The 23,256-nt window shown below is 33.9% G+C and overlaps 3 protein-coding genes and 1 long non-coding RNA gene across 6 annotated transcripts; 1 reads left to right on the forward strand and 3 right to left on the reverse strand.

Annotated features, from left to right (window-relative positions):
* Nucleotides 1-1,246: 1,246 nt before the first annotated feature.
* LOC108328695 (adenylate isopentenyltransferase 3, chloroplastic) lies at nucleotides 1,247-2,538 on the reverse strand. The gene has a single exon (XM_017562589.2). It carries the CDS (start codon nucleotides 2,425-2,427, stop codon nucleotides 1,510-1,512), a length of 918 nt encoding a protein of 305 aa, XP_017418078.1. The 5' UTR covers nucleotides 2,428-2,538; the 3' UTR covers nucleotides 1,247-1,509.
* A 6,563-nt stretch (nucleotides 2,539-9,101) lies between these two features.
* Nucleotides 9,102-10,563, reverse strand: LOC108327564 (probable aspartic proteinase GIP1). The gene is given in 2 exon segments (XM_052872235.1): nucleotides 9,102-9,937; nucleotides 9,940-10,563. Coding segments are annotated over 2 exon segments (1,344 nt in total). The 5' UTR covers nucleotides 10,561-10,563; the 3' UTR covers nucleotides 9,102-9,214.
* A 415-nt stretch (nucleotides 10,564-10,978) lies between these two features.
* LOC108326791 (uncharacterized) lies at nucleotides 10,979-21,220 on the reverse strand. Of its 3 annotated transcripts, none has more exons than XM_017560353.2 (17): nucleotides 21,012-21,219; nucleotides 20,197-20,314; nucleotides 18,484-18,632; nucleotides 17,517-17,600; nucleotides 17,379-17,441; nucleotides 17,048-17,179; nucleotides 16,749-16,949; nucleotides 16,146-16,265; nucleotides 15,563-15,612; nucleotides 14,303-14,465; nucleotides 14,037-14,174; nucleotides 12,894-13,016; nucleotides 12,703-12,801; nucleotides 12,294-12,383; nucleotides 12,110-12,191; nucleotides 11,730-11,860; nucleotides 10,979-11,607 (listed from the first exon to the last, which is right to left on the reverse strand). In XM_017560353.2, exons 1-17 carry the CDS (start codon nucleotides 21,162-21,164, stop codon nucleotides 11,464-11,466), a joined length of 2,040 nt encoding a protein of 679 aa, XP_017415842.1. In that variant the 5' UTR covers nucleotides 21,165-21,219; the 3' UTR covers nucleotides 10,979-11,463. The 3 variants fall into 3 exon arrangements, with proteins under 3 accessions (XP_017415842.1, XP_052728196.1, XP_052728197.1); XM_052872237.1 differs by having other exon boundaries at nucleotides 11,498-11,630; nucleotides 21,012-21,220; XM_052872236.1 differs by lacking the exon at nucleotides 17,048-17,179 and having other exon boundaries at nucleotides 21,012-21,218.
* Nucleotides 21,221-21,938: 718 nt separating this feature from the next.
* On the forward strand, nucleotides 21,939-23,011 carry LOC108328868 (uncharacterized). The gene is made up of 3 exons (XR_001832163.2): nucleotides 21,939-22,011; nucleotides 22,675-22,801; nucleotides 22,969-23,011. It is a non-coding gene; the product is annotated as an uncharacterized LOC108328868 (long non-coding RNA).
* Nucleotides 23,012-23,256: the final 245 nt, after the last annotated feature.

Here is a 23,256-nt window from a genome sequence, read left to right on the forward strand (position 1 = left end):
GTTTAGAATTTATGTATTTCTCACCGATAATTAATTGATGTGAATGAAAATAATGTCAAAGATGAACTAAAACATAATATGTTTAACGAGAAAATAAGTAAACCAAAAAGATAAATTCAAAAAAGGTAAAATGTAAGAAAAATAAATTGTCAAAAATTAAAAAAAGAAATTGATAAAAGAAATTAACCAAAACATTTGACTCAAATTGTTACAATTATCATGACTAGAGTTGTCATTATTCTATTTGTGATCATTATCTTTGTGATGTTTTTAGAATATTTTTGTTATAAATATAATTTGTTATACTTTTTTTTATCATAACTAATAACTTATTTATATTTTCCTATCATTTCTTTTACATTTAAGTCAAAATAAAATAAAAAAGAAATACATAATAATTAGAATAATTGAAAAAAAAAAATACATCCCGTTGCATCAGTTATGCCTGTTATGACCACGCCTACCGCAGTTGCTTTTACTTAATATTTCCTCTTCCTTTGTGTAACTTCTTCAATTTTTGTCTCATGAATATTTTGATACACTTTGAGTTTTCAATTATCTCATAATTTCCACTCCTGACCTGTTTCAATATCCTATACACTCATCCATTCCTTACTCTTTTCTTTGATTTCTTTATTATTTCTCTTCTATTTAATTACTATTTTCTTAATTTCGATACCCTCAAGACTAGTTTTATCCCTAAGAGAATGTTTGTGTTCAAAATGTTATTATTTAAAACTTTGTTTTTAGCTAAATTTTAGAATAGTTACTTGGTTAGATTAAAAATGTTTTGAAATTTTAAAACATTGAAAATATAATTAGTCACTAGAATGAAATTTACGAAGTGTCACCATGAGAACAAAATCGAAATAAATCTTGTTATAATCTCACTTTCTCGAGAATGACCATCACCCAAGAATATTTTCTTAGAACTCCAGACAAATTAAAGAGTACTACATTCTCAAATTTATATTCCTGGAATAATAGATTTGACCTTCATCAAACAAAAGCACCCTTAGATTCTAAAATGGCATGCGTGATCTAGACCAAAAGTACAATTATATTTATGAAACTGAAAGCAAAGTAAATATATTTATTATCTTAAAAAAAATTATAACAAGAGTTTTTCCAACAGATAAAACAAAACAGATGAGTGGGAAGATGATATAACTTGAGACAACCATTCAATCCATATTATATAATTGATTGACATGTTTTATGAACACAATAATATCTGGAGTATAAATAACAGAAGTGGTATTTTTTTCTTTTTTCTGAGATTAAATACAGAAGCAAAGACAAAAAATGACTAAAATGATCCAGAGAAAATCTCAACAAAACACATAATCAACTGGTATGAATTTGGTTACGTGTGAAGTTGAGATCAACCAAGAACATGAACATGTGACAATCTCAGACTATCAAATAATTTCAACTGATACTCTTCGTACACACAAATATGAAGATTGAAACGTTGACGAAAGAAAATGATGCATTAGGTTTAACTGATTAGTTTGGTTGCATAGAAGGCGCGACTCTCCCAGAAGCAGAATTGGCAGAACTGTAGAGAAACTGAGAAACAATGGAGGCACAGGGTTTCGCCACCATGTTGTTCCAAGCCTCATTGGCGTCGCGGCCACGTTTCTGAAACACGGGCGTGGCGCAAACGCGGTGGATCTTCCACCCCTCACTTCGGAGCATGTGGATTCTCCCAAGTTGCTTGCGTGCCAAGTTGCACGTGTTCCCCTTCACGTCCCTCACCGCCTCCTGCAGCAGCCTCATCCTCGTCTCACCGCTCGCCGTCGTCTCCCGCCGGAAGTACGGGTGGAATTCAGAAACCCCAATTGCCTTCCTTATCCCACGCGTGTAATCGCCGTTCACGTTGAAAAACGGTCTCAACTCGTTCACCATTCCACATCGGAGCATGTGGTCCACGCGCTGCCCCACGTAGGAATAGAGCACTGGCACGGACACGTCGACCCACAGAAAGCACCACTCGAACCGCGGCCCGAACCTATCCACCAGGGCCTCCATGTACGAGTTGGATCCTCCCACCACTATCGGAACCTTGTCGCGGCGCGTTATGGACTCGATGGCGCGTGAAGCGGCGTCGCAGAAGTCGGAGGCCGTGAACTCGGTGTCGGGGTTCTGCGTCCCCAGGAGGTGATGTGGGACCCCACGCTGCTCCTCTTTGGTGGCCTTGTTGGTGACAATCTCAAGCCCTTCGTACACTTGCATTTTGTCAGAGTTTATGATTTCTGAGGGAAAACATGTTGCTAAGTCCACCGACAACCTGGTTTTCCCGCTCCCCGTTGCTCCCATGACCAGCACCACCTTCTCTTTTGGCCTCATCATCTGGCTTTGTCCACCGGAAGGAACGTTTTTCAGAGCCTGATGTGTTGGTCGACACATCACTGACATAGTCATGCTCGTAAAAGGGTCAGAAATTAAACTAAGTGAGAGTGAGAAAAGAAGAAGAATAAATTTATTTAGTTTTATACTGCATATATCACGTATGTTTAAAGTTTTTGAAAAGAAACCTAGTCATGAAATGTGAGATTGAAAACATTGGTTGTTGCTTGTATTTATAGGTGTAAAAGGGATGAAATATCACTCTCTGCACCGATTTTTTGAAGATTGTAAAAGAAGGTCTAGGAATAATTATCAGTGAAGATATGGTGGTCATCACAATATATTCCAATGTTTAAATTCGTGGCGCGGTCTCTCGGGTCAAACCCATATCTTCCCTTTTCAACTGCATGTTGTTATAAGGTCAGAGATTTTCAAGCCTGATATTATTAGGTAAAAGTATTTATTTCCTGTTTTTTGAAAAACAAAGAGAGAGAGACATTGATTTGTGGTGAGATGAAAGAAACGAAACAAAATGTGATGTTCTCTGAGGAGGAAGGTAGCTAATTAAGGTGTCTGCAAAAACAACATGAGTGGACCGTGAGAGCACAAGGTTCTTTTTCTTTCTTTCTATAGGGTGGGGCTGTATAAGTAGTAGAGCATAAAATTGTTGTGATAAGATCTTGTTATTCGCTTCTTTTATTATCTGGAGATTTTGTCTCTTATACACGTATAGGAGTTTGAGCTTGCTTAGCATCTTGCTCCTATCTCAAAAGATTATACCGAGATAGCCTTAAAATATATGGCCTTTTACTCGATCACGACACAGATTCGATAGACTTCAAAACACTGTGCGTTTATATAAATCAGAAATACTTTAGTTACCACTTTTTTTGGGTGAATATGTCGGAAGAAACCTAGCTATAGCTCAAGTGATTTCAAGTAAAATTCAATAGTACGGATGGAATATTTATCTAAGGACATTCGTTTCTTTTATGATACATTTACGACGTTGATATTTTGAATAACTTTTAAACGATTAGGAACAGTGATCCAGTCAATTATTGAGCTACTATTAGACACGTTATTGAATTCTTAAACCAGGTTAACTCAATTGTTACAAAATGAAATTTCTCTTCACATATAAAGAGAATTTAGACACCAAATTAGAATTTCCTTCATAAAAATGAGAAAACCCAAATGACTACTGCAGCAGGAAATTGCTTATGCAAGTTAATTAACTGTATTAAGAACAAGTTTTAATATACAAATGACTGAATTGATTGATCAGTCAGTGATCCTGTAAAACAAAACAATGGCCTTTGCAAGACTTTGTTCTGATCAAAGTACGATTACAATTAGGCTAGTCATCAAAATGGTACACAGAAAGTCCTAAATAGCCTTTGCAGTTGCAACTGTGATTTCATTACTTTACTACTTACAAGAAGTAACAGATACTTATCCGTGCAGAAATATTACAGGCAAAGACACACTTCATTCATCCATCTGCATTCTATATTCAGCACGTGAGCATGATTTTGGTATTAAATGAGACAATGTGAGTGGAACATGTTTTCTGTTTCGGGGAGATGCACTTTGGTTACCAAGGAAACCACAAGTTCATCAACCATCAAGTCTTTGGTTCTAATGTCGGGAAATTCAACACATAGATATACGTGAGACTATATATGATTCATTTGGCTGAAAACATTGTCTATCACAAATTTACTTTTTAATACTATTTCAAAAAAAACCTTCTACCAATAAAAATATTTTATTTATATATAAATTTACGTGCATCTCTTTTCAAGTTGACTATTACTCAAATTTATGTTCCAACCAAATTTTGCGGTCTACAAGACATTTTTGGGACATAATCACATGTGTGTAAGGCTCGAAGTGAAGATGTGAACTTTTGCATGATGGCACCGAAATAGTTAAATTGGGACAATAGCCTTTCATGTTACATTCCTATACATGGTGCCCCACAATTGTTTCAGGATGGCCCCAGTATTCCAACTGACAGAAGTGTAGTTTATAACAACACAACAACGTGGTTTGCTTCAACATTCTCTTCGACTCATTTTCTCACCTCAAACATATTCTTCATTTGACTCAGAGTATAACTGTTACATGGTTTGTCGCCGGAACAGGGGAAGAACAGAGATAGTAGCACCGCTTGTCTTGAGATCAGGCCCCGTTTGAAAACGCAGGATTTGGAAACAAGCACAAAATGTTACAAGCAAGATGATATTTTAACACCCTGAAGACTTTTACACTCATCTCAGACTATCTTTTAATTTCTCTTTTTCTTTATAAAAATAAAAATTTATTTTTTAAATGATTGCTTTACTCCTAAATATCATTGTGCATGTTACAAACACAACTCAATGGACTACAAAATATAACCTTTTTCTAGTGCTTCATAAATAAACACATAACATATCACTTGTTACCATATTTCTTTACTCAACAAGATTAGATTTATAGGGATGGTCTAAAGTTGACAATATTTATGATGGATATTCATCAAAGTTATGCATTGATTAATATAAGAAAATAGAAAATTACTATTAAAACAAAAGTTAATTTGAATGTTATCATTACACTTTAATAAATTTGATATTTGAATATTACTTGTGAGAAGATTTATTATTTTATGATTGTAAATATTGTATAAAAGACTTAGTATTTTCTCTTAAAATTTCATGTTAAAATAGTTTTGTTGAGTCTTTTCAGACGATGTTAAATATATTTTTGCTAAAAAATTACTTTTCACTATGAGATCGCTACAATTTCTCACCATCTTATATATTCAGCCATAACTAATTAACTTTATTTATATAAATATGTAAAAAATGGAAATAAGTTTAATTCAAACAGAACGTGAATTAGATTTATTTTAAAATGAATTATAATTTTTCTTTATATTTAATCTATGACATAACTCTATTATATCTATTACATCGAATAGTAATATTTTGAGTAACATAATTTGAATGAAAATATTTTTATTTTTATTAACGTATATTTGTTAATATTTTCAATTTTTAAATTTAAAATAACTTGGATAAAAATAAGTAATAAAAAAATAGATAAAAATATGATGAATTTAAAATTATGAAATATTTGTACGAATTAAAATCATATAAAATAATAACACAAAGTGAGTGAGTGAATACAAATATTGTCCAAAACACGTATAAACTTTAAAATGAGAGATTTGAATAGAATTTAAAAAATTTTCCCAACTAAGTGTCAGACACTCTTAAGAGAGTTAGAAAGTCTCCAAGTATTGTTGAACACTAAAAGATTTTCATAAGTATTTGAAAAGCTTTTTAAAAAGAAAGCAGGGATAAAACACATTTTTCTATTGGTTCACTTTAAACTAAGTTACGTCCAATTCTTTTTTAAGCATTCTTAAGAGGTTTTACTAATATTTAAAAGATTACGAACGAATTTGACCACTCTTGATTTTACAAACTAATCTAACTAGTTATACAAGTTTCACCACTCCTGGTTTTATACTAATCCAACTGACTATATCATTTAACTCCACTGAATTAAACTAACAAGTATTTTAATTCACTTATGAATATACAAACTAACATAGTGTTTTTGAAATACAAGACCAAATGATTACTCTCTTAGAGAAGATATAATTTTAATAAAATAAAAATTTGAAAACTTTGTAGCAAAAATTTTCTTTTTGCAAAGCAAAAATCCAAACGATGTAAGCTTGAGAGAAAATAAAGATTGTGTGAGAACAATAATAATTTTTGATTTTTGTTATCTTTTCTTCATACAATCCTCTTTATCTAGACTTCTTCATAAAAGATTTATTACTCATAACATTGACTTTCTTGTATATGTGTAGCTTTTTGGTGCGAAGTTAGATGTTATGTTACTTCTAGCAAAGCCAATTGTGTTGCTTGTACGAAAGTGTCACATAAAAGGTATTAGGAAAAAATTCCCAACATATCTTCCTATCTCTTAACGTTCTTATGAACCAATGCAAAACTTTTAAGTAAAAATATCTACTTTAATAATTTGCATAGAAAAGGAGAACACAACACAATAGCACAATAGACAATAAATTACTATATCGTACAGACATTAAAAACATTATATGTTCTTAAGCATTTAAATATATTATATATACTAGCGTTTAGATAAAATCTGATTGAATAACATTTAACGTCTAGAATAGCTTTTAACACACCCTTTATCATAGAGTTATTTAATAGACTTATTTTATTAAGCAATTACGTTAAATTTCAAAACAATGTTTGTTTAAATAATATTATCTTAATATTGTTTAATAATCAATTTTACAAGATTAAGATAATCAAATAGGAAGATAGTGTGTAAATATTTTAAAAGGTTAAGATAATCAAATAGTAAGATAATGTGTACAAATCCAGAAAATCCAATTCATAGGGTTAACAGAGTTTATTTTACTTTATAAAATTATATCAAAACTTATTTTAATATGATTAGTTGAACTCTAAACCATAAATCGTATCACCAATTACATTTATAGTAAATATTTAAATATATAAAAGAAATTTTATATATACATTTGTTTTGGTGATAGTTTGTGTGTCAGTAGAAATATGTGTTTGTATGTGTATATGTAAAAGTTTAGATTGACTACAAATAGGTATAAGTTGTATCACCCTTTTAAATTGAATCCACATGAAATTCTAAGAACATTTTCGTTATATCTCATCTCAATTTTAAATTATTGAAATGGACTTAGTTTATTTCAGTTTATTCTTTTGTAAATAAATTAATAATTACTAATATTCATTATTCACTTAATGAAATGAAACACAAATTTAACATTTATAAAATGTTAAAAAATCAATAAATATAAAATTTTAGGTTAAATAAGTTTTCTTTTCAATTTCAATGATGTTTTTTCAATTTTATCTGATTATTTTGAATGTTCTAATTATCTAGTTTAAAAATAAAAATTAAAAACCGTCCCTTCCATCAAATTGATAGTAATAATGTTACATGTATATATCATTAATTAGGCTTTGTTCGTTTAGAGTGATTTGAGAGAGATGGTTTGAATGGATTTGAGTGGATTTTAGGGTAATTTTTTTGTTTTTTTTTTTTTTGAGTGGATTTGTGAGTAATTGAGAGTGGATTTGGAAGTAAAGTTTGTGAGAATTAGTATAGGATTTGATTGATGTGATAGATTTTAAAAATGAGTTTAATTGGTAGAAATTAAAGATTACTAAAATACCCCTATTTATAAAAATAATATAAAATGTTATTTATAAATGTTATATTTAATTGTAAAAATGTTTGTAAAGAAAAAAAATTATGAATAATTTATAAAATTAATGTTTAAAAATTATAAAAATTAAATAATCAACTTATTTTTAATAAATTAAAAAATATAATATACCTAATTTTATTAAGATGTAGATTTTTTTAAATTATAATATTAAAATAATTATAAAAAAAACTGAAAAAGAAGTTTGCATAATAAATATAAAAAAAGAAAAAACCTGTAACCGGTTACGCGTACGCATGCCACCAAAATTTCATATGCTCATGTAACCGATTACATGCTTCTGTAACCGGTTACGCCACCCTCCCATGTGCTTCATACCCCTGTAACCGGTTACGATTCTCCTGTAACCGGTTACGATTCTCCTGTAACCGGTTACGATTCTTCTGTAACCGGTTACGATTCTCCTGTAACAAGTTACGCCACCCTTGTGTTGCGTATCAAGTGGGGGCACACACGACTTTTCATCAACAATCCACGCAAATCTCTTCAATTTTGCGAGTGATGAAAACGGAGTGCGTCCCGCAAATCCGTCCTCGATGATCCGTTCATTTCAGCTCAAAGAAACAACCATGCATTAATAAATCGTCGCTCTCAAATTCGCATGAATAGTACAATTTGTTCATGCGAACACACAGGCTTAAAGTTAATTTGCTAACATATGACATATTACACTAATGTCATTATCATGATTATAACAAAAGAAATTATGTTAACTTGATTTTTTTTAAATAACTAAATTAAAAACATTAAGAGGGAAGAAATTGAAAATATAGTCATTAATAAGGTTTTAAATAAAAAAAACTGCTTAACCAAACTTTTACTTAAAAAATGTAGTTAAGCCCACCTTCCTCTTGCCTTTGTGACTTGTTTCTGTCTTCTATTGTGATTAACAGATGGGTATTCCGGAAGACACTCGTCTGATACCTATTCCGGATAAAAATTTCCGAAATCATGTGATGGGATGCAGAAACAAATTTAATGGGTACATAAAGAAACACACTTTTATGAGATATTTTGGGAAAACAAGCCCACTACTTCCCAAGATTAAAGCAAACCACTCTTTTGAGATGTCTCATCTTAGGCACTGAACGTGAATATTGCTTCTATGATTGATGGAAGAGACACTATATAAAGAGGACCTAATCCTAAATCCTAAACTGTTCTCGCCATGCCCTTAGCTTCAGAGTAATTACTTCCCTGAAATATCGTCATTTTTGTTTTGGAAGCTAGGTAAGTATGGTAATCAATATGACTTGGTTACGGAGAAAAGCATGCTTAGAAGTTACTACGGAAAACTCGTTAATTCCCTGGGTTGAGATCAAGTCGGAAAAATCTGTAGCAAGAACACAGCAACGTGAGGCAACAGGTAGATGATTAAACTGTTCCAGGCAGAAGAAATGTGTTATGAAGTTCTAAATGTTGCAACAAATAAAGAGAGAAGTTGCAAGCATGATAAAGAGCAGAGTTCCATTTTCAGAACCAATAAGCAATGCTTGGAACATTGCAGTACAACATCTAATGAAGACGTTATTATGTACATTTTTTGAAAAAGAACTAATTAATGGGATTGGTAAGATTATTGAAATTGAGATTAGCACACTTAGCACCCTGGAGCAACAGAGATGAGGTGAAACCAAATCTATTTGAGTCAAGATCAAACTGCACTACATTATCCTCCATTTGATGCCCTCCAATCACAACCGCCGTCCTCCTACGAATCCCACCATCCACGAAACCCAAACACCACACATCCACTCCTCCCTTTTCAATCCTCACCATCGAATTCCCCCCAAAGATTCTCCAAAACACTTCCTCGCTGTGCATCACCAGATCAACGGTCGGAACAGCGGGTCCCACTCTTGTTTCCGTGAGGTCTCCCGCCGAGTAGCACACGCCAAAGGGCTCAACGGCCTCCGTCACCGTTAAGTTAAAAGCTGAGGCTTCGTTGACGAAAAACTGGACGAAGAGTTTGTAAATGGAACTTTCCAAAACGGTGTAGGGCTCCGCAGTGCTGATCTTGGTCCCACCGAAGCCGGTTTGATCAACGGTTAAGATGGAGGCGTCGATGGGAAGAGCCTTGCCGTTGATCTTGATGGAGGTGACGTTTATGAAATACTCATCAGAGGGTTGTGAGTTGTGGGTGACGACAGTTTCGGCGACGGGGTTAAGAATGAGTGGGGTGTAAGTGAGGTCAATTTTGGAAGAGAAAAAGTAAGAGATGGAGGTGGAGGCGAAGATAGCTGCGCCTGTGTTGGATGAAGCAGGCAAGCAGAGAGAGAGAAAGAATGAGGGGAACTCAATGCAATGCTTATTTGGGCCGGGAGGGAGTTATTGGACCGGCCCAAAGCGGCTAGTCCGGTCACATTGGTAGCGAGGCCTTGGAGCAAATGGGCGACGGCGCAGGAGAAGATGAAATCGGAAATGAGAACGAGTGTGCTCCGAGAGGAGGTGTCGTAGGTTGGAAGGGCGAGAGAATCGATGAGGGCGGTGTCGAGAAGGGTGGTTCTTGTGAGAGGGTTTTCAGGGAAGAGGGCGCATGTGTCGTTGGAGCAGGCGTTAGAGGGGAAGGAGTCGCATAGGGAGGTGTTGCAGGGGATGTGGTGGGAGGAGGAGGAGGTATAGGTGGAGTCGCAGAGGAGCCAGGTAAGGGAGGAACCGAGGTCGAGGTGGAGTGTGGTGTGCTGGAGTGGGGTTTTGAGGAAGAGGGAGAGTGTGTAGAGTTGGGTGGAAGGGTCTTTTGTGATTGGGGCAACCAAGGGGATTTGGAGTGTGGGTGTTAGAGACAAGAAAAGGGAGATGGACAAGAACGATAACCTGCTGCAGAGAGATGAAAGAGGCATTTTAGAAGGTTCCGTTGGGAGATGAAGACGCTGTGGTTGGTGATGGAACGTTGAGAACATAAATGCCTTGAAATTCGTGGATAACACTGTTACTTACGTCCACCCATGTCAAGTGTTGTCGGTGCAATGCAATTTTTTTATTGTTATTACATTTTCATATGCTGCATGCTAAAGTACACTTGTAAAGTGTGGCGCTAAACTACCTTCCTTATCAATAATTATAAAGATGTATGAACACCCTATCAAATTTGACATCTTTATAGATAAATAAATAAAAATATTGATTTAAAAATAACTGCATCAAAGAAACAGCACAGGAAAAAAAAGATGAATGTCTCGCAAGTCTTTGCAATATCCATATATATATATATATATATATATATATATATATATATATATATATATATATATATATATATAATGATGGCCATATATCTATATACGGTAGTTTAGCAAGTCTACTTACTTGAAGAAGCAATAAGGAAAATTAGGCTGGATTAGCCACGTCAAGCCCAGTTAAAGAATTCCATTGCGTGCTTAAGATCTAAACAACAGCATCAGTATCTGTAGCACATCTATCAAGTGTCAAATATAATACAAGTTTCTTGAAAAGAATACATAAACTAGTGAAATCTTGAGTTAGTGTCCTGTTAAAGCCGTTTCTGTTGAGCTTTTTCCATTATGATCTTGTGATATGCTGTAAATAAGAAATAAAAATAAAGGAAATAATAGGCAAAATTGATAATATACAACAGTGACCAAAGCCAAAATCTTGTAACCCAAACAAAATCATAGAACCTAAAGTTCTTTCCTATGTCATGCACGAGGTTGATGATGGGGCAGCACAAATACAATCTCTTGGCGACAAAAATGTACAGCTTCTGTGCTCGTACTTCAAAGTCTTGCTTGCTCTTTAGGTAAATACACAAAATTCGGCATTCTTAGTTTTTATTGTATAATAACTCACTTGCGCCTTGAGGAGACCATATGCTGATGAGCCTTGATATCCTTTTGTATTCTGTCTGCATACAAGGGTAGGCAAATTGTCTTATTGATCTCATTCAATAAGACTTCTTCAGTGATGTTATCCTTTATGCTTCGCATTACCTGTATTAAAAAATTTACAAAAACTGTTCAACAGGCATTTTACATGAATTAGTATATAAAAAACATAGACAATCAAAAGATGATTGCGTAACAGAATTGAAAAGTATAACAGGTTTTATAACCTTTCTATAGGTATTGATATCATTCGGAGTTGCTTTGTCTATTCTTATCCGCATACAGACCCAATGATGCTCCCCGGAATCCCAGTAGCATTCAATGATCTTTCCGGAATAGGAAGAAATGTCTGATGCATCTGAAAATCATTTGGAGCCAAAAATTAAAAACAAATTATGGCTTCACCTTTCCAGATATTAATTTATGTTATAGCTAGCTTAGACGGATTCAATTGTAAACGGAGTCTTGCCAATGGAATGAATACATTTCAATCGCAATTCAAATATGACCAAAATCGGTTAGTTCATGCAAATAACTGTCATCTAGACAAATAATGATGACATTATGATCGTGTAAAGTAATAATGATGGTCTATAAGTTGTACAACCTTTAAAAATAACATTCTCTTCCATGAACTTCTTCCGTCCACGTTCAAACAGAAAAAGCATGGGACGATCACCAGCTCCCACCTGCCAACAAAGGCATCGTCAACAAATTGTCATAATAGAAAAGAATATAACACCAAATAAACTAATTTAAATTTTGAACTTGGGAAGAAGTACTTGTACAACCTCACAGAGGAAATCAACAGAGTTCATCTCAGGGTATTTCCACTTCAGAAGACCTTCATGTGTGCGAGGGACATATGGATCATCCCAACCCTGACAGAACCATCACTATTAACAATGGACAAGTAGATAAACCAAAAAGCCTGTATGCACATTTATGATGATATGTTCTCAGCCAGTTAGTAGTCGTTAAAAACCAAAACTTCTTAAGTATTAAAATTTCTCAAAATCCAATATTGACTCATGCGGCAAAAAAAGAACTAAGAAATATGAACTTCCCTAGTACAGCATGTTTTCAGTACATCATCCTTAAACAGATGATGTTTCCTACAAGCCATAGTGTTCGTCCAACTATCCTATACATCCAAGCTCAACTTGGGAAGTTCAGTCCTCTAGAGATACTAATTACTACCTGCAATACAAGACCGTCTGATGAATGCGATAGTTGTGGAATGAACTTATGTAGGAGCTTTGATACAGTGGATAGTAACCAAAATCCCTTCCTTCTCACCTAAAACAAAAATACGAAAATATAAACAAAATAGCTTATCCCACTGGAAAATGATTCTGAAAATAGAATACTAAAATAATCATTATACATACACTAAATGGTTCCAAGTCATATCTATAATAAGGATCGGTATTTTTTGAAAGGCCCTCACGCTCCATGTTACGAGGTTCAATCACTTCTTTCTCCAGCAATCTCCACCTTTCATAAAACGGCAGCTGCATGTATTAAGACCAAATGGGCATGTCAAAAGTCAGCCAATCACAACTGTGAACATCAATCCAAGGACTTACAGGGTTCCAGGCGTACGTTATCTAGTATATTATGTCCTTTTTAATGTTTTACCAACTTTTCAAATACTCTCATTGGAATGATTACATAATTCACATTAGCAGCCAGACTTTATTGGAAATTAGAAACCCACTCCCAGAAATATTGAACAGTATCTGCTATTTTATTGTACAGTAGTGAATTACAAGTTAATAAAATAGATACTGCTTCTCTGATGATAATGATGATGACGCCTTATTATTTCACTATTTGCATTGTCTAGGCAGAACCAAAAAATAAGGATTACTGGTGATCAGGTATTTTCAAACTTCCTAAGAAAAGGACACAATTCAGAGGTAGTTTCAAATCCAACTAGAAGCTTACATGTGCTCATTTTACTTCATGATTGTTTGTAGACACTTTAGTTAACTGAAATACAAATACCTTAGGAATACATCTGGTTTTAGTAGACCCCGAATTACAACAACTAAAAATAGCAAGGGTAAACAAGAGTTAACCAGTTTAAATTTCTTTATTTTATAGGTTTAATCCTTTTCGACATCCCTATTTATGTACGAATGTCTCAATTGGGTCCTCGTTTTTTAAAGTGTATCAAAATGGTCCCTAATTTTGAAAATTGATATCAATTGAGTCCTTTCCGTTAAGTTGGCTGGATGGCGTTAAAAAAATTGATGAGTGGATGCTAAACCCTAAACCCTAAACATCCACTCATCAATTTTTTTAACGCCATCCAGCCAACTTAACGGAAAGGACTCAATTGATATCAATTTTCAAAATTAGGGACCATTTTGATACACTTTAAAAAACGAAGACCCAATTGAGACATTCGTACATAAATAGGGATGTCGAAAAGGATTAAACCTATTTTATATAATATAATAGGAGTAAAACAAGCCATCAAAGAAGTCAACAATATCTCAACACTGTAGTTGTCAATAAATGTGTACCTCTGTCAAAGAGACCTGATTGATTGCCATCAAATCATAGATGAGGTATCTTCTCTCTTGCTTATGTGTGTGTGGATCCCTGTCAATAATCATCTCCCCATCAAGTAATGTGTAGTGGTGATTTCTCTCAGGTGTACCCTTGAAAGCAATTGAGTTATCATTTAGATAACCTAAAAAAAAATTATAAAAGACGAGACACAGCTTCCAAATACCCAAGTCAGATAAAACTCACTTGACAACAAAGTAAATTGAATAAACATATATACCCCATTTGAATATCTGCAAGGAAATCGCATATTGATCCTGTGGAAGAGAAATTTTCTGTCAATCAAATAACATTCATCACAAGTAATCAGCATCATATAGCGTGTCCCATCAGCTTTCCATGTGGCATAGTAATATCGTTGCCTCAAGAGTTGCAGGTTGTCCCTGCAAAAGAAAAAACAATGATCTAAAGTAAGTTGTTAAAACCAAAGAAGATGATTAACAAAAATGAAGACTTAGATTTACAATCAAGTTTTAAAATTAATCTCCTCACTCAAACTCAACTGCATAAAATGAATATTTTGCTCATTTCTCATAAAAACAGAAAAAGGATAGAACTAAGAAATGTCTCACAGAACATCCATTAACTCAGCCAAATTTGTTTGCTAAGCCAAACAGCAATTTGAAGTTAATTTCAGCATTTTTTTTACTGGTAGGAATTGAACACATGTCAAGAAGTTTATAACAACTTAGTCAGGTCGCTTTGACAATTAGTAGAATATTTTGTAAATACAAAATAATATTCAAATAAAATCTTAAATATTCATAAAAGAAATTAAAAATAGATTTTAAATCTAACTCAACTTCACAAAATTAACCTACAAGATAAGATTTACACCTATTTATATACTATAATTTGACTAAATCTCTAGTTGATGTGATAACAAAAACCAAAAACTTGTCTATGTAAATGCAAAATGGATCAAAAAAAATTTCAATTGACAGAAGTTAAATTATAACATATACAGGGTGGAAATCTGGAATTTGAAGTTCCAAAATGTTTGAAAATTAGTCACAGAGGTTTTGACAAATGATCCATCCCAAATTAAACCAACAGAAAGTATGAAATCATGACTTCTCTATTGGCATCTCTGTATAAGATTTAATATATCATAAAGATCCTGTTATGTTGCACTTGGTTATTCTTCTCCATCAGCTCTACTAAACAATAGAAAAGATTTTTTTTAATGTAGTGAAAGAAATGTCAGCCAATTTGAAAATTTCTGAAATAAATATGTTAAACAAAATTTGCGAAAAGCACAAGATGAAAATGTCAATGAATATTGAAAACTTCCTGTTAAACAATTGAAAGACGAGTGACGAAAGAGAACACATACTTTAGGTATTGTTAATTCCTAAGACCTAGTAGATTAGAAAAATCGTTAATGTCCATATCAGTAAAACAGAGAAGTCCTTTCTAAAGTTCCGTATAAATCTCAACGTAACAAAAACCAAAACGATCAAATGTATTAAGATTGGACCTGTTCAGAGAAACAGGGTGTGATCCAGGAAACTGCAATCGTCCTCTTCCCTAAAAAGAGATAATATTAAAAATAAAAACCAAAAATAATGCAATTAATTCATGGAATAAGAGTAATCACATGAAACTAATGTTTCCAAATAAAAAATTATTTGGATTCAAAGTTCCCCTGGAATTTTAATGAGATGCGTCATATACAACACATTGCTCTAGATAGCATAAGGGGGAGATGACAAGAGAAATAGAGAGACAGGGAAATATTGCTAAATTGAAATTTATTTCCTAGACATTACAGTAGTTATATTATATACATTAAGACTCTTCGTAGACAAATATTGCGTAGGAAAAGAGTGAACGGGTGCTACTTCCAAAACACTATTTCCTATGAAAATTAAATCATATACGTGATGCATGAATTTTGTTAACATGTGATACAAAAAAAAGGCATTCTTGATTATCTCAACTACGTTGAGTTTAAGTCATTTTCAAGAATATATATATATATATATATATATATATATATATATATATATATATATATATATATATATATAATTCAACAAAAAGCCAATTCAGAAACCCACCCCTGTGTTCAACTTGAGCAGTTGATAACAAACTTCTTGCATCGCTCTTAGCTGATTTGGAGGAATTGGATCTCCCAAAACATCATCGGTTGTCAATACTTCATTTCTGACTATATTCTCCTAGAAGATAGAACCAAACATAAGCAAAATCCACATAAATATATAATTCCCAGAAGAAAAAAAATTGTGAACAGACTTAAGGTTCGTAAAAACACGTCATATTTTCTATTTCAACTAAGCACATAAATGAGAAAAAAAATGGAATTATATAAGGAAAACAATTCAATATTAAAGTGGCCACATATTTATCTAATAGCCACTTATTTAAAAAAAAAAGTTTTGTTATAAGCATATACAACTAAGTCTCGACAACGAAAGTAGAAAGATGCAAAAGATGAAGCCAATTCTATTTTTATGCCATATCAGATATTTTTCAACAAAAATAAAACAAATTAAATGGAAGACTCGTGTTCATACAAACTGGTTGGAAATAAGTTACACTTCAAGCCTCCATCGAAGTAAGGTGTTCCTTCAACCCAGTGGAACAACAGTAAATCGTATAACTAAGAAGTTAAGTAAACACAGTCAACAAAGTGGACATACCTGTTCTGGAATGTGCCCATAATTGTCCACAGCCGGGACAGTTGGGCCCCGATAATCAGGATCCGAAGTTCTCTTCCATTCAGGAGTTTGAGGACAAACAAGATCTTCAGGTTTCTTTTCACGATAAAACATGTACAGGGCGTCAATATAGTCCTGCTTGTAAATTCCTGGGTGACGTGCCAAAGCAAATTTATTTATCGCCTGGAAGATAGCAAGCACAAAATTGCATTACACGTTAATTAATCAATTCATGCAGGTATTGAAAACAAACCAATGAATTGTCCAATAAATTTACTCACCTCGGTAACAGACATAGATTTCGTACGCACAAGAAAGTGAACAATCATATAACCTGTGCGATTATGCCCATGGGTACAATGTACAAGTATATATTTCTTTTCATTTGTTCTTTGGGAGCAAAAATCTTGAACCTAAAATGAATATCTAACAAGTATAAATCATAAAACCTCAAGTAAGATATCAAGCACTGTACCACCATTGTTAGGAACACTAACAAGAAGACAATACTTGACTATCAAATTGTGAGCATTAATTAAAAAAAATCAGTAAAAGTAATGCTCGTGAATTCTAACAGTGAACAATACTATCAACACTGAAAAAAGGAGCTACCTCCTCACAGAACTTTTGTACAGATTGATCATCAGGTACAGCATCTCTTCCTTTGCATCTTATCTGCACAAACAAATAGAAAATCTAAAGTCAACTGCAATTAAAATTTCATAAACAATAGAATGAAGATATAGTTACCTTGACATGAGCAATTCCTTCTTTTGTCCAATCTGATAGAGGATAATAACGAGTAGTATTTGTCAGATCAATCACTAAACCAAGCTGCAAAAAACATAAAGTTAAGGACTATGAAGCTGATTGCAACACATTGTATACAACACTACAAAGAAAACAAGCATTCATTCATGGGACACAATGTAAAATCACAACAATGAAAGATACTCATTTTTTTAAGGATACTTTTAAATTGCTTGAAATTCGTTTTTCTTAGTCCCGCAATATTTGGTACAGCTATTCAGGTAACAGAGAACATTTAAAAGATCCCACAATATTTCCAATTTTCCTCTTTCCATGATTACTAATCTTTCTGTTTGCGCAAACAAAATATAAATACTAATATCCTCATTCATCCTGTTTCTACCTCTTTCTCCTCAAATCCTACACCGTAATCTAAGCTGTTTGGTGTAACTTGCACCAAATCCTTGTAAAGCACATTACATTGAGTTGAAAATAAGACTTATTTTATTATTCTCAAATCATTAAAAATACATTCTCATACCCTCTATTTGTAATAATCTAGTTCTCCTAAAAAGAGAAATAGGAAAACTAGAAAAATAAAATAAAATAAAAGATTATGTATCTATTTCCTCTAATTAGGAAGATTCTAAAGATATTATCTCAAATTACAACACATTGTGTCATATATATGTGAACAATAGAAAGTTCCTTTAAATGTTGTGAGCAATAAAATGAAAATTTGCTTAACATGACAAAATGAAAAGTTCAATCACACTAAAAAAGATGATAAAAAAGTCACATCAATAGATTCAAACAAATCCATCCTATGACTTATCTATTTATATTGGCAACTTGTGCACGTCAATCTACTATTGTCTCCCTTAATATACTTAAAAACATACTTATTTCCAAGCTGAATATATTAATCAGAGGAAATTGTTTATTACTGTGCATTTGATATACTTACTTCCCGACCTAAGACTCTTTGTTGATGAATCGCTTGTTTAGGAGTATATTTTTCACGTGGAATGTTATCGTTGAAGGATTCACCAAGTGGAACCTTTGAAGGGATTATGCGTCCTAATTCTTGTCCATGTGCTGGGCAGTCAAACCAACCTGCAATATACAATCAACTAAAAATAAAAATCTATAAAAAATAAAGCACAGCATCATAGAGTAACGACATTACAAGAATGAAGAGCAGTAAAACAGAATTCAACTTCGTAAAGAAAATTGTAGGCTAGTGTAATAAGTGGAAATGGGCATGACCATTAATTTTGTAAAGGATTAATGGGTTAGGAAGTTAGTTGTGATTAAAAGTTATATATAAGACCTTGATATGGAAATGGGATATCCATTAATAAAATTGTTGAGGAATGTTTTAATTCCTTGAGTGAGATCCTGGTGAGATATGTGTGTGTAATTTTGTATGCCAGTGTTTTCTAAGTAAAGGTGAGGAAGATAGTAAGACTGATATCCAACTCAATCTTTAACAGTGGTATCAGTTAGTGAACAGGTGGACAGAGATTGTGGTAGGAAAGCACAATCAAAAATTGGAGGTACCTCTAGACATATTAGACCAAAGGTTGATAAAAAAAGGCAATCAAGTTGTTACTGAACTACCAGTCCATTGGAATCATACGAGTCCAAAGGATGCTATTTGGCATGAGTCAATTGAAAAAGCAATTTCCAAATGTAAAATGGCAGGAAGTATTACGGAGCAGGGAGGAGCAAATGTCCTTGGGGCAAGGCCTTCACAAGATGGGGCCATTGTAACGGGTAGAAATAGGCATGATCATTAATTTTGTTAAGAATTGATAGGATAGGTAGTTATTTATGATTAAAAGTTATATATAGGACTTCGATGTATGGAAATTGGATATCCATTAATAAAATTGTTGTGTATTCCAAGAGTGAGATCCTGGTGAGATCAGTGTGTAATTTTGAGTGCTAAGGTTTTATGAGTAAAGGTGACGAAGAGAGTAAGATTGATGTCAAACTCAATCTTTAACACCTGGAGCCAACTATGACAAAAGAACTTAGTAGAAAACCATTCGTGCATAGCGTATTAGTTGCACACACAAAAAAATGGCAAATTAGTTAAAGAAACAGGTCTTGTTCGTGCAATAGTGACTTGTAATAGTGAGTTCAAACTATGTAATCAACTTTAATTTTCCAAGAAGAATAATGATTAACCAAAAGATAAAGTCTGCGTCTCTAGTAAAGGCCATGAAATATGCCCGTATGTCACAATGCCTACAGCTTATAATTAACACTTCACAAAAATAACAGACATTTAACATAGACAACCATCTTCCATATAGGCCCTCATTTGGTATAACCTTTTTGGAGGATTATAATTGTTCTCTTTAACTCAAAAAATCTCTTTCATGGAGCCATTATGAAGAAAAAACGAGTATCTCGCTATAATAAGTTGATCCAAACACGATAACTCTAGTTGGTGCAGGGAAAAAATAAGCCTCCAAAGCCAAAGGTAACTTATAGCTTCACTTATTTATAGCAACTCCATAATTTGTATAGTTAAGTTCCAAATAGAAAAATGGAAAATACGCTAGAATGAGATCGAAGTAGCGGGCAACATCTTCACAACATAATAGTCTATAATTGTCAACCAAATCCGTCTGAATTAAATGTAAGACAAACAAATACAAGAACCTACCATCAGGAACCATGTTCCTATCATAAGGTCTAGAATTCATATTGTACGGTCCCCGTTCATGCCCTTGATCCATGTATGGGGGCTTTCTTTTCAAACCTCTGCGTGTATCTTCATTATTCTGTTGCATAAAGAACTCACAATAAGAAATAGAATGGGAGGTATCTGAACAGAAATAAACGACAAAAGATAAACAAGTCAACACTAATCTAAGAAAATGCAGAACATAAAATTGCAAGTAGTAGAATCAGTTGAACAAATATAACTAAAGAGCAATAGCTACACTTCCACGCACACGTATATACCAGAACAACCAAAAGGTCGTTGTGCACGCAGTTTGCACAGTGAAATTCATTGGCACAAGACAAAACAGAAAAAACGTCACCTTAAAATATTTCCATAGGTACCATAATACTTTAAGACAAACGCTCACAAAGCAAAATTCAGAAAAGCATGATAAAGGTGGATACAGTTACTCATGCGTCACTGAATTTGGAAAACTGCTTATTTTAAATTGTGAAAACGTGACATTAGACGACGCATTACATCTACCGGTAGTATTAATCCACGAACAAAAAAAAAAACAGATACAAAACATGTGCCTTGTATTCTTGAAAATGAAGACCGATGTTAAGCAGAAAAGAAATAAGTTGAATTATTCTGGAGCGTTGGTTTTTGGTCCTAGTCGCAATCGTGGTGCTGGGTAAACCTAGATTATGTGGCGAGTAACTAATAAAGGGATGAAGTAGAGGAGTAGAAACAGAAAACATATGCAGAGAGTGAAGATTATGGTTGCGGAAAGGATGAATCGAATCTACCATGTGATAGCTCATGGGAGTAACAGATTGAGAAGAGTACGAGAGTGAGGTGAGAGAGAATGTGGTTAGGGTTTTTGATGGATGAAGAAACGGAAAATTGATCTTCGAAGGAGAAGAATTTAAAGATCTGCTGTGGTGTGCGCCACCATACATATCCGGGTCTTCGCCCCGTAGAGAACCGACATAACCACCTCTTTTTTCTCTCTTCTTTTTCTCACTTTATTTATTTATTTATTTATTTACACTTACCTCTCCTGCGTTCTTTTCAAACTTTATCCGACACCCCTGTATTTTTTTAAAAATAATAACTGAAATCATTTACTAAATGATGAAATTATTTAATTTAAAAATAACACCCAAAAGAAAACTTTACTAAGTTAAAATCGTAGAGATATTGCGTCGTTCTCTATATGGTTTGAGAAAAGGAAAATGATACTCGAACAACCAAATTTGACAACATTTGAACACGGTACACGTGTCAGCGTTTGAGCGGTCCACGTTTTAAAGGAAAAAAGCTGTTGCATTCTGAGAAAACCTGCTTCAACTGTGACGTGGCGAGGGACGGGCACGGGCAGTTTAGGGTGTGCGTTTCAAATTTGAAATGATATTCGAACTTCGTAGAAAGAGAAGCGGCGCGAACATTGGGGACGAATGGTGTGACCTAGACAGAGAGACGAGAGAGTTGGAGAAAGGGTTCACGAGCGAGAGAGAGACCGAGTCCTTCCGGAGTGCCGCCGTTCACTGTTGAAGGCCGTGTCGGAGAGATCGAACGCCTCCAGCCCGTTCCGTTTGACGGCGCTGCAGCTCCGACGTGGAGCGCTCGACGCGAACACGGCATCGTGTTTCCTCCGTTCCGGCCCAGCGACCTAGGGAGGCGTTGAAGGTGTCGCTTCGTCCCAGGTGGTTCCGTCCCTGTCCCGGAGTGCCGCCGGACCTTTCTTCTAAAGATATTGCCGTCATGAAGAGGCGGATTGCAAATGTTCTTGAACCTGGGGAAACGGTATGTATGTATTATTTCATTCTTAATTTTCTAATTTTTTATTTCTTTGTTCTACTGAAGTATCATTGTAAAATACAATATTTATTTTCCAATTCACTCCAGAGTAGTTGTAGATCATCCATTTGTTTAGGCAATCATTGGTTTTTTATGTGGCCAAGGAGTTGTGGAATTTCTTGCTAAGGGTAGTTCATATCCTTAAAAAATATTATCCAGTTAAAAATATTTTACTCTCAAATCTGAACGTGTAAGGAATGTGTAATTTTGACATTGTGCTTTTCAAGTTGGAACAAATAAATACAGAAAATAAGAGAACCCGAATCTGCTGTTGACTCCATAGTTGCGTATGCAAATTTACTTTTAACTTGAGTTGAGTATGGCAACCCTAAACCGTTATCAGAGAAAGCCTGTTAATTGCCATTTTTTCAAAATAAAGGATTAATGGTGTTCATAAAGATAAAAATATAAGAAACAATATTTAAAGTTATATTTGGCTTGTATCTAACTGCAATTATTAATTTTATATCATGTTCATTTACATGTTCTCTTTATATCTTGTAAATCTTTATACTTGACTAGGCTGGAATTATATATCATATATCTACTTCGTTAAGATTTTTTTGAGGTTCATTAGTTGGGCAGTATTAACCGATATTCTTCCAATAGGTATTGCAAGCCTTGAGAAGGCTAAAAGGTAACAGTGACAGAAAGGCAAAAATGTCTGCTGAGACTAAGGTTGTATTTGACCAGCTAACTGAGGATGCTATGAAGCTGATGGAGAATGGTGAATACAGTTGAGTTAATCCCTCCGGGCTTTGTAGATATTATGCATTGTGTAGACATGTAATCATTTAGATAGGCTGATGAGACTCTATGTCATGCGACTTGTTTTGATTCACTGTTTCTTTAGTTGGTATGCCTACATTATGCTTAACTTTGGCTCCTTGACCTTTTTCGCAGATGTTTATCATGAAAAGCGAGAGGTTTTTGATCGTGAAGCGGGTTAGTGTTATACACTATGCTTTATTCTACTTATATTATGTTTTGTTGTTTCATTATGTTTACATTGTTAACAACATGATGTAATATGTTGTTTGATTTTATAATTTATTTGATTTAACTACTTGGTTTTACTATTATAATACTGTTCAACTTATGTTGTTATTATAGATGACGAACGCTTGATCATAGATGACGAACAGTCGTAGGCTTGAACCGTTAGAGCCAAGAATGACCGAACGGTATATC

Source organism: Vigna angularis, chromosome 2 (assembly GCF_016808095.1).
Source record: "Vigna angularis cultivar LongXiaoDou No.4 chromosome 2, ASM1680809v1, whole genome shotgun sequence".
Taxonomy (NCBI): domain Eukaryota; kingdom Viridiplantae; phylum Streptophyta; class Magnoliopsida; order Fabales; family Fabaceae; genus Vigna; species Vigna angularis.

Coding starts and splice junctions, on each gene's coding strand:
- LOC108328695 (XM_017562589.2), bottom strand. CDS start 2,427: ATGACTATGTCAGTGATGTGTCGACCAACACATCAGGCTCTGAAAAAC.
- LOC108326791 (XM_017560353.2), bottom strand. CDS start 21,164: ATGTATGGTGGCGCACACCACAGCAGATCTTTAAATTCTTCTCCTTCG. Junction 13,017..14,036: donor ATCAGGTCTCTTTGACAGAG/GTACACATTTAT, acceptor TAATACATGCAG/CTGCCGTTTTATGAAAGGTG. Junction 12,192..12,293: donor CTGTTGATTTCCTCTGTGAG/GTTGTACAAGTA, acceptor CTTTGTTGGCAG/GTGGGAGCTGGTGATCGTCC.